Consider the following 12010-nt stretch of genomic DNA (forward strand, 5'->3'; position numbering starts at 1 on the left):
TAAGAAAGGGAAGAAAGAGGATCCAGGGAAATGTAGGCTGGTCAGGCTGACCCCAGTACCTGGAAAGATCATGTAGTAAGTCCCCAAGGAATCTCTTGTGGAGTACCTAGAAGAGAGAACAAGATCAGGAACAGATGGGATGAATTCACCACGAGCAAGTTACATCCGAGCAACCTGATTTTTCCTTCTGATAAAATGGCGGGCTCTTTGGATGGAGGTTGACCAGTGGATGTGATATACCTTGACTTTAGTAAGGCTTTTGACATTTGCCTCCCATGATGATCAAATTAACAAGCTAAGGAAAAAGAGCCTGCCCAACTTGATGGCCCATGGGCTGCATGCTGTCCATGAGTCAGGGGGCAGGCTGCCCATGCTGCAGGGGAAGAAACCAGGCTGCACATACTACTTGCATGCTCAGCAAAGGAGGGAGTGAAGCTGCCTGTGCTGCTTGCATGGCAGGAAGGAGCCAGACTGCACATATTGTAGGGTGAGGTTTGGTTGGGGGAGGGGGTGAGCAGAAGGGTAACTGGGATGTATGCGGTGGGGGGGGGTGGGGGCAGGCAGACCTGAACTTTGTGGCAAGAGGGGAGTTTGGGTGGCCTCTGGTCTGCACTACGTGAGCCTCCAACTACCCAAAAGTTGGACAGCCTATGACTAGGTAAGTGTTGCAAGGTGAATACGTAACTTGATGACTAGTCATCAGTGTCTTAATGTCTAGTTGGAAGGAGGTATCAACTGAAGTTCCTCAGGAGTATGTCCTGGCTCTGACTTTGTTCAGCATCTTATGCATTAATGATAATGATTTGGACTATGGGATTCATATGCTTGACAGATTTGAGGATAGCACCGGGTTGGGTGGAGTTGCAAGTGCTCTGAAGGACAGGACTATGGTTCAGAACAGGGGTGGGCAATTATTTGGGATGGAGGATCACTTAACGAGTATTGGCAAGCTGTGGAAGGCCACGCAGTCGTGCATGCATGCACACACACATTAATATTCAGCTGTCTAAATCCTAGAGACTGTAAATCTTGACCCCAGACCTCATGGGCTGATCTCTGCTCTTGGTGGATGAGGGGTGAAGAATGAAGAAACCGTATGGAAACTGCTGGTGGAGAATTATGAAAGTTAGAGTAATTGAGTCCACTGGTGAAGAATTCAGCAGTGAAAAGATGGAGAGCGGTGATTAGCAAAAAACTCTAGTAGATTAATGATTGATTGATTAATAATGTGGACAAAGATGTTCATGGGCTATCTTGTGGACTTGCTATTTAAAGTGTTAGGGAGAAGCTGGAAATCAGAAATGGGAAAGGAGAAGCCAGATACACTTGATACATTCTTTTCAGAATTATTTGAGACCTGAGACTTTTGAAGGACAGGTAATTCAAGAAGGCTGGAGAAGCAGAAGGTGTCAAAAGTATCCACATTTTCAAGGATGTAAGAGCAGATGAAGGGAAGAGATGAATGCATGGAAGTCTATAACCTTAGTATTTGAAATGATGTATGACTCCAAAATAGTTTGCCCTAAATTCTTCAGTAAACTTTTAGAATTTTGCTTATTACTAAACCTGTCTTCATATTCTGTTATCTGAAAGTGTTGTGTCCACTATCATTGAGCACACCATTAATGCTTAACAAATGCATCTGAAAATTCTAGTGTTACACCAATACATTGGTCCAATATTGGATCAGCACAGATATAAAGAAAATTGGCTGCATCAGAATCGGCCTGATGAAGCCAGTGATTTGGCTGATGAATGCCTGTATGCTGCACTGTGGCTGCACACATAGGTGGTGAGGAGCTCATAGTTTTTTGTTTGGTTTTTTTTTTTCTATACATATTTTATGACTCAAACAGTTTTTTCTTTGTTGCTTGTTTTAAAGATTTTCTGAATTAGCTGCACAAATTAATCCTTAAAGGGAAACTTTTTAAAAAGTTGAGGGAGAGAATAGTCATTTAGGGTGAAGCCATTTTTAAGTTTAGCAGCTGAGAATATTATTTATTCCCTTAGGAGCTAGGAGGTTTCAATCTGTGAAGTGTTGAGGGAAAGCTGAAGATTCTCAACTCCAACTGGAATGGAATGTTAAACTTGACATTTTATTAATGTGTGAGCCCAGCACCCTGTGCAGCTGTCCCCTGCCCCACTGCCTCTTCCTTCTGCCCAACAACTTCCTCCTGGATTGGGGCAGAGATGGCCCTGAGACTCCCTTTACTCCTGGGATAGCGATGGCAGAAGGCAGATCCCTTCCTCACCTTTCTACTCTGAGGCCTAGTTAGTAAAGTTTGCACCTTGGGTAAGCCCTGCTGGAGAGAGGGAGGGGAGATGCCACTGAATGCTGGAGGGAGGTGATGCCTAAGAGCAGGGGTTGGAAGGTGGAATTCTTACCTGGTTTAGAGGCTCAGTTGCTTGGCTGCTGCCACCAGGATACATGAGCTCAATCCCTTACTGTGTTCAGAGCAGTGGAAAACTGGAGCCAGTGGCATGTGAGCTATATAATGGAAAGGAGGTGCCACCATGCCACTGCACCCTCCATGGATCTGCCCCTTTTCTCTTGTTGCATAGCTCTAGATGGCTTGCTGTTCAGTATACTGGTTCTTGTAGATCCAATTCTGCGATGCCAGGCTCTCCCCAGGCGTCGTTTAGGGCACATAGCCACCTGTTGGAAGGCTCTAGATTCCACTGTAAAAGCCAGGCACCATCAAATTAAGTGTTTTAACTCCAGAGTTCCTTTTTGATTGTAGCCCCTAATCTCTAATTGCAGTAGATGAGTTGACTCTCTTAGTCACAGTGGTACTTGTGACCAACTCTGATTTCTTCCAGTCTTCCTCTCTCCATTTCTATTCAACATGCTAAATTGATGAGGTCCTTTATACCTATGGGATATCTGGAAGATCACGTGTTCTGACCTCTTTCTTAGTAGGAGAGACCCAAGAGTATGTAACCTATTTGTGTGCTTTTGAAGAGGCCAGAAGAGATTAATTCTTTTAAAAACTCCAGTAAAATCCATTTACGGTGAGGCAGCACTTCAGAATGCTAATTAACTGACTGACAGTGCCTTCCTATACCACGAGCCTTGATTGCTTTTTCCTAAATCCATGAGATGTTTCATTCTTGTGAACTTACAGGTGTTTTCATGTTTTAACAGCTACTGTTCACTGACAGCTTCTACCATTTGAATATAAGGGTTGACTGCAGAAGTTAGGTGAATTTAGCTATTCCACAATTTTTTTTTAATGAAGGCACATATTGCATTTAGCTTTTTTTTTTTGCAGAGTGAAAATTATTTAAGTTAGTCTTTAGATTGTAAAATGGAACTATCTTTATATTCCATGGTTCTGTTTAATGCAAGCTTCCTGCCTTTACTTTTAAACCTTCATCTCATCTGTGTTGTTTTCTACCATTAATTCCATTGTACCAAAATTAATCCATGTTGAAGCAGTGGGGAGTCCTTAGGCATGAGCTAACACCAAAATTGTAAACATGCAAGTCATTCTGAACAGGGAGGGGTATGTTTTTAAGAAGTTTGATAGGCATGGGGCAAACAGTCAAAATTGTTGAATATATGCTACTTTGGAGATCTGTGGGGGGGGGGTAGAAACTATCTTAAGAGGTTGATTATATTGCTTTTTTTTATAGCACTTGGTTGAGGCACAACTCCCAGTAACCAGCTGTAACTGTGAAGGCCTCACATTTGGCAAATCAGTTACCTGATACCTTACGTTGGGCATCTATTAAAAAAAACAAACAAAAAACCCAAAAAACAAAACCCCCCAAAAAACAAACAAACAACCCCCCCCCCCCCCAAATAATTACTGTCCACCTATGAGGAGTTCAGTTGAAGTGACTTTCTTACACAAGGAACCTGTAGCAGAGGAAGGAATAGCAACCACTTCTTTATGGCAGCATTTGGTTGTTTGAACTCCTTCTTGCAGTCCTTTGCTTCACTTATTGCATGCCTTCCACATGTTGCAGAAAAGGAGGATAGTACTCCTTAATATAACAACATTGTTTACTACCTGGCTTTTGGTTCTTTACCACAATGTTGTTCATTTGAGTAATGAGGCAAGGATTCCCTGGAATAAACCTGTATGTGATGATGTCATTGAAGACATGGCTGAAATAATTTTGCATAGGCAACTTGTACTTCAGATGCATCTGGCTTTTTAGTGTCTGTCTTTGCACTATTTTGAGTCCTCTAATAGATTTTTTTTAATGCAGCTTTCTTCTCTAGGATCTTCAGAGTGAAATATTAATAAAACTTCTCTGTGGTTACAGTGGCAGTATCGTGGTGTCCCCTGCCTATGCCTTGTGTCATCCTAGGGCAGTGTTTCCCAAACTGAGATGCAAATCGTTCCTGTGCGGATATAACTAAAGATGAAGTAATGTTGAGCAAGTCCGCTGTCCATGCATATGCAACACTCCATAAATGCTGTGCATGCACAGTGTCAAACAATCTTGTTGGCTAAAGTGGGGGTGGGAGGGAAGGGCACAAGAATGGCTGACTACCGCAGCGTGAAATGTTGTTCCAGGGGTTCTCTTGATATTTAAGATATTGTTCCTTGTATTTGTTGGAGAAGTGTTTGAGGTGGTAATTTGAGGCATTTGTTTAGCTAAGGACTTCCTGTGAATTCAGGGGACTTGACAAGAACTGCCATTTATGGGTCAGACCATAGGTCCATTTGGCTGTCATACAGTGGTAGTGTCATACAGTGGCTAAAAGGTAGAGTGAACAGGATATGACCAGGGCTTTTCCCCAGTTCCTCTTCCACTTGGAACCTCCAGCACTGAAGATCTAGGAAGTTTTGATTTGGAGGCTGTGCCTCTTAACTCCCATGTTCAGTTGTTGTTGATGGACAGATTCTTGGAGGAAAGGTACAATCCCTTTTTGAGTCTACTTAAACTGTCCACAATGTCTTGTTGGAATGAGTTGCACACTTTAATTGCACATGGTGTAAAAACCTTTTTTTGTTAATTTTAAACTTATACCTGCTAGTTTCATTTTATGACCCTTAGTTCTTGTATTGTGGGGCTCCTTTAGCTCCAGTCCTGTGTTCCTAATATAACAGCTGGTGTGGAGGGAAACTGGAGTTTATCATTTCCTTCAGCTTGGGTGCTCATTATAGTTTGGACTTTCAGATACACAAATATAAATATATTTCCATTTAGACCATTCAGTAGGGTGTGTAGTAAAGGTTTTTTTTACTACTCAATATTGTTCACTCCTACTTGATTACAGTACAGGCACATAGACTCATTGATTTCAGTTTTTAAAATTCTCTGATTTGATTTTAGTGGTTATGTAGACTCTTCTGCTCCCATGCCTCTACCCTGCTTTTTCTTTTTCTATTGCTGTCATTGCTCCTGTTCACAATGTTATTTCCAACCCACACCACCACTGAAATTGTTTATTTATAAACAGCAGTCTCTGACTCTGGACAAAGACTGCGAGCCCAGCTGGGAGCATATGATCCAACCTTGAAAGAGGCACCATTTTCATTGCAGAAAGTAGTCTTCCTCAACAGCCTTGTTGACTCATTCCTTGGGCCACAGTTTGCTTCACCTGAGATTGCAGTCTTATCGTTTTTCTACCCCATCCCATTTGGGGAACTGCTTGGCCCATTTGAGACATGCATGAGCTTACATCACTATGGACTAGTGGGTCTTAAATGCACCGTTTGGTTCAATCCAGTGACCCTTGTCATGACTGTATTTTGCCAGACCGTTTTCTCTATATTGGCTTTCAGGACAAGAGGCAATACCTATATAGCAGTGGGAACAGAAAGTCCATAGTGGGGTGTTTGGGGGTTTTTTGATCCTGAAAGAGGAGGAAGATGACAACCTATCTTGGCTTGAGAAAACTTAACTCTTCTTTAGGCTGAAATTTATGATAGTGATGCTGGCTATTATTATAATCCTCTCCTTTTTTTTGAATTGGGTGGAGAGGGGACTAGTTTGCATCTCTAAACCTTCAGGATACATATTTCCACAATGGCATGATATCTCTTCCCAGAAAATATTTGTGACTTGTGATGGGCAGGAACTACTACCAGTTTAAGGTCCACTAGTCAGGCTGTCAGGGGCCCCAAAGGTTTTCACCAAAGTCCTTTTTAAATGGTAGTGATCCACATAAAGGAAAAAAACATTGCTGTAATCCACATACAAGAAAAAAATGTGTGTTAAAATTCCACATTGATTCAATCCTCCCTGGCCTTGTGGCACAATTGAGACAACTGCTGTTGGCTTTAACTCAGCATGTGCTGATTGTGACAGGTGCATTCCTCCTGGGATGAGAAGTGCATATGGGTGACCTTTGAGCACATGGTTGTGCAAGACAGATGCACATCAGCCTGTTGGTTCTCAAAGCGTTCTCAGAGCTCTTTAGTCATTTCTGCAACGTTTGGGTTGTTGTGTCCAGGTTATGTAAATATGGTCATGCTACTATCCATCCACAGGTGAGGTGGAATTAATTTTTTCCAGCTCTACAGTTAGGTTGTGGAACTAATATATTTGTTATGATATGCAACTTGACAGTATACTTGCCTAGCCTTCAGAACAGCAGCCTGATTTGTTCTCAGCAGTTACATATCACTGAATAACTAAGTGGGAAGTCGGTGACTTGATCCTCCTTACTTGAAGTTCCATGTAGCTTGGAATTTTGCAGTTGAAAGGAAATTGGAGGAGTAGAAAAGATGTGGCTCATAATGCTATTGGCCTAGAGCATGTGGGCAAGAAGATTGCATGCATATTATGAATACTACTGGGGCCAGGCGATTGGGAGCTGTGCTGGTGCCACTTCTCAGCCCCCGACTCCCTGGTTGGGGCACAAGTGCAGTCTCTAGCTGGAGGGGAGCTGTTGGGACCAGGCAGCTGACGTCTTAAGGAATTTGATAACCAATGTCTTCTACTGAATAGGCATCTTATCAAGGATTAGGGTGGTATTGGTATTGTCTTAGTGTGGATGTCACTGCATTTGAAATGCTGTCTGGCTGATTTCAGTGCTAGGAAGAGATCAAACTTTGGGGGGGAGATGGCTGACATAGACTTAGTACCATCTTTGCTATTCTGTTTTTTCGGACAAAGATGGAATGTGGAGGAAGGAATAATTGCTGGCTGGTTTTTTGTTAATAACTTGATGAGTCACAGATGGGATGACCTAGAAATACTAACTTTACCTTTCATACCATATATTTTTAACAGTTGGGAATGCTTTATGTTGGGAACTTGTACCAAGTTTTGTATACTTCTGGAGGTTTCAAATTATTTATATTACATGTGAGGGGGGGAAAAAGCCTTACTACAGGCAAAATAAGTGTTTTTTATTTTTTTTTTTCTTTCTCAGATTTTTATGCAGTTAGTAAAATTCTGCATAAATGTAATTCTTTGTGGGTTTTGGATATTTTGGGTTTATTTATGAACATAAATGTGTATAGGTTCCTGGTATTGCATCCTTTTGTCTACATCCTGTGAGGAATGTACTTAAAGATTCTTTCAGAGCTGTTCAAGATTATTTTAAAAATGAATGTAAAAAGAAAGAGGAAAAACAGGTAATCCCATCAAGTGCTACAAGTTGAATGGCAGAAGCTCCAGTTCTGGGACCTTGGGGACAAATTGTGTTCCAATTGCCGAAGCAACACTTAGCAGTTCTTCTCAGTTATCTAATTGAATTTTAGTTTGTATGTTAACTGCATACAAAAAGCCTTCTAAAATGAGAACAATGCAGTGTCGTAAGTATAGATTAAATAGTTTTAAAAATATTCAAAATAGTTTAATAGTACCATAAATACTCATGAGCCTAAATCACAGGTTGGAATAGACCTCAGGGGTCATCTAGTCCAAACTGCTGGAAAGATGCAGCTGGTATCGTTCATTCCTAAACCTTCATAAACAGGTGCCTATCTAGCCTCTTTTTGAAAATCTAATCTCTATCTTTTTTAAACAGCTTGTTTTCTTGTTTTGCTCTTCTTACAATGATGGTCCCTAAAAGGGAGAAAAAGGATCAGAGGCTTTTCCAAAGCAATGTAGCCAACTCATTGGAGTAGTGTGAAGAAATCTACAGACACTTTGAAGTGAAATAAAAATAAAGAAAAAATAAACACAATTGAGCAATAAGTATAAAAAAAGTTTTTAAAGTCGTGTAAATCATAAAACCTACAAAATACTGTCATGTAAGATGCCCTGAGATTCCATTCCTAAATGGAGACTCTTTATAAAAACGGATCTTTTTTTCTCAGCTATTTACTACTCCAGTTGGTAGTGCATTATACATTAGAATTGTGCATATGGATTTCCAGCTCATCATCTGAAACTTCCATTATTCCTATCAGTCTACACTATAGCATCCAACATTAACTATATTTCCTTTCCATGGCCAAAATGCCATAGGATTAAAAAGGGTTGTGGGGTATGTTGGGTAACGGATGTTTTGGGAGCATATATTCTCTCTTATTGGTTGGTTCATGGACCCAGAAAGGTTGAGGGACCCATTTGATTTTAAATAAAAGCTTGTGTCAGTGATAGGCAAAGGTCTGTAAATGAGAAGTGAATTTTAGTGCAATGATGTTACAGCAAGGGGCTAAAGAAACTTTAATTTTAGGTGATAGTTTCTAAGACCTTGGTTCAACAGATGATATTTTGAAGAGAGGTGTTCGAAGCAAGCTAGCATTCTGTCTTGATGGGATGACTTTCTGTACCAAGTCAGTCAGCCCATGGGCATGGCTAATTGACAAGATGTGATATGAATGATTTTGTATTTTAGGCAGTAATTTTTTTCAGAATGACCTGACTAGCTTTTTAACAGTGCTAAGTAGTCAACTTTTAGCTGCTACTTGCCAAAATGTTCCTTAAAATGTGTAGCCCCAGCACTTCCTGCAGACGATTCCTTTTGTGATCATCTGTTGGAAAAGGTTTAACTTCCTTGGTATGGCAAAAGCATTTGTATTGGTGATAACACTTAATTTTGGAGAACTTTTTTACCTGATTAAAAATGCTAGTATTTTATTGAAGTCTGTTCTTTTGTGTGTTTAAAGTTATTAGGAATAAGCTCTCTTTTAGGATTTTTTTTTTTAGTTATAGGCACTTTTCAGTCCAAAGAATGAAGAAGTCATTTTACACTATCAAGACATTTTGATTCTTTTAGATGAAATCTGAGTCGGCTCTTTAGCACATTTGTTTACTAAACTACATTTGGAAAAGTGTGACTGTACATGGCTTGAATATCCTTAAAAATGTAGTATAAATTAAGCAATTTATAAGGACTTAAATGATCAGAAGAATCTTACTGTATTGTTAAAAGAAACAGTCCTGTATCCTTTCTATTTACTAAATATATTGAACACACTGTTTCCTTTCACAGCATTCTGTAGCTTAAATATTTTGGTCAGTGGTAGTGCTTTTAACTTGGTTTGCTTACCCATCCTTTTTGTGTAATCATTGCTCTGTAGCTTGAATAACACTGTCAACCTTAGGTTAATATTTGTAGGTTTCTAAATCTTAAGTAAAAAAAGCCCCAACCTGTTAAGCTAATACACATTTACACTGTTTTTAAAGTAGATGCCAATATGGATAGATATAATCCTTGTGAGCTCTGCTTTATTTGTTAACCAGCCACTACTAATGCAGGGGCATCTCTTAAATTGTAGCTCTCAGTTCTATTTCAAAGTTCCTTGTTTTCATTGTGGCTGATAACTGTATACTAAGGGTGCATACAGATGTTCAAATGATGTGGGAGAAGTCTTCTGGGTTTGATCTCCTGGCAGAAAAAAATGACCCATAGATGCCTGCCTGAACAGACATTTGAATGCTGAGCTCCTGAAGGGAAGGAAGCTTGCTGAGCTGACACTGCACAGGCAGGACACCCCTGTGCGCACACATCTCAGCATACTCTGCAGGCTCCCTCGTGTGCCTGGTGATAGATGGCTGCAGTTCATGAGGCAGTCTTGGTTGGCTGACCCAGACTGCTCAGAGTTAGCTTGTACCTCCCTGTAGCACTATTTGTAGGGATTGTGAAGGGGGCACATTCTGCTCTCATGAAGAATCAGACTTCAGTCTGAGCAATACACCTCTTCTGTGGGTGGGAGAGGCTGGAGCTGGGAGCAAAAGCACCTTGACATGTCCGAGAGAAACTGCAACACAATCCTTCAGCAAAGTATACAGAGACATTCACTCTCCAAGGAGAAACTCTCCCAGGAGTGATTTTAATCCCAGTTGTTCCTGGGTTATTTTTCTCTTGGAGCAGCCATTTTTTGCTCTGGGAGAAAAATCTTGAACATCTGTACACTCATGGCTATTAGGAGAGCAGTGTCTCTTAGTAGGACCTGAATGTCTGTAGATGGTGTAAGAGTGCAAAAAAATCTCCCTGTCTCAAATAGTTTTTATAAGCATCCAAGCACTATTTACCTTTCTGGGGTGACCTGACCCCTGCTGACTTCCCGCCCTTTGGGCAGGGGGCTGAACCCAGTGATCTCGCGAGGTCCCTTCCAGCCCTAATATCTTTGAAATCTATGAAGAAACATCCAAGTAAAACACTTTTTTTCTTCTGTTTTTTGGTTTGTTTTTTTGGTCCCCTCCCTGCCTACCCTATCTTAGGTCCAAGATGGGCTTCTTGGAACACTGGTGTTTTTATTTGCATCAGATGTGCTGGGATACATCGAAACCTTGGGGTTCATATATCAAGGGTCAAATCCGTCAACCTGGACCAATGGACCCCAGAACAAATACAGGTAAGGGACACCTTGAAAGCATATTCTAAAACTGGGGGAACATGTTTAAAAAGGTATGGCAAAAACGAAAAATGGGACCAGAGAGGAGGGGAATGGGGAGGGTGTGTACTTGTCCTCCAGAAATTTCGCCTTTTCTAGTGTGTTGAATATACAAGACACAAGTAACTATAAAAAGACATAATTTTTACTAAAATGCATTTATTAAGGGTATACAAAAAAACTAGAACGCTTGGTTCCAAAATGATACCTTTTATTAGACCAACTGGAAAATGGCAAGATAATTGTCCTTTTCTGCAAGCTTTTGGGATCAAAGTCCCTTTGTCAGGCTCTGGGAAAAGTGTAGATGGTAAAAGATAATAAAAAGTCTTATTAAGGGTAGTATTATTTACAGTAAAAATATGTAAAAATTAGATAGTTTTCCTCCCATTTATCTTACTTTATTGGTCTGTTGTAAGGGTTTCTGTACAGGTGCTTTCACTTCAATTGTAGTATTGGGTTTGTGATGCTACTTCAGAAACAAAACAAAAAACAACCCAAGCAAACAACCAAACAAAAAAAACAGGTGGTCAGAGGATTGGGCCCTTGTCAGGCACCTGTGTGTGATCTTGTTCTGCCTTGGTAAAGTCTGTGTTAATGGAAAGGATATGTAGATCCATTCCTAGTTATTTTTTGTGGCTTAAACTTGAGGCAAAGAAGATGGCATTTCAAAGATTTTTTCAAAGACTCAGCAGGATGGAATAGGATGGTATTCAAGCCTTAAACCCCCTTATGTTTATATCCAGTTTTGCTTTGGTTTATGTATACTGTGTGTGTATGTGCATGCACATGTGCATACACACATTGATTGTTCAGAGTTTTTTACCTTTCACTATTTATTGATTAACTGCCTTATAAAAGAATCAGTAGTGTAGTGTGAGGCATACCCACCCTTCGGTCTTACAGATGTAAGAGATTCAGAAGTTGTACGGGTTTTAACTTTGTAGCCACTAAACCTTGGTAACTTGTCACTTTTGTTATTAAAATGTAAATGATACAGATCTGTGTCATGGATCACAGAAATGAAGTTCACCAATGTTTAGATGCCAAAGTGTTTTAATCAGAAATATAGCCTATTATTAGTGTGGCTAAGAACAGGCATTGCACTTGTCCCTAGACTAAATATACCTGTGGTTTGTCCTGAAATGGAGATATCCCAGGATTGGCATGTGCACACATTACTCCTCTAATCAGAGCTCAGTGAGTGGTTAAATGCACTGCCATTTTTTTTCTGCCATTTGATTTAATAGTGTAGT

The 12010-nt window shown here is 40.4% G+C and overlaps 1 protein-coding gene across 4 annotated transcripts in view; it reads left to right on the top strand.

Moving 5' to 3' along the window:
- Positions 1-12010, top strand: part of SMAP1 (small ArfGAP 1) — a 277699-nt gene that overhangs the window by 37234 nt on the left and 228455 nt on the right. For all 4 annotated transcript variants that reach the window (XM_059730922.1, XM_059730926.1, XM_014594456.3 and 1 more), the window contains exon 2: positions 10585-10718. In XM_059730922.1, the coding sequence (XP_059586905.1) occupies positions 10585-10718 (134 nt within the window). The remainder of the gene's footprint in view (positions 1-10584; positions 10719-12010) is intronic.

The sequence above is a fragment of the Alligator mississippiensis genome, chromosome 1, assembly GCF_030867095.1.
Source record: "Alligator mississippiensis isolate rAllMis1 chromosome 1, rAllMis1, whole genome shotgun sequence".
Lineage (NCBI taxonomy): Eukaryota > Metazoa > Chordata > Crocodylia > Alligatoridae > Alligator > Alligator mississippiensis.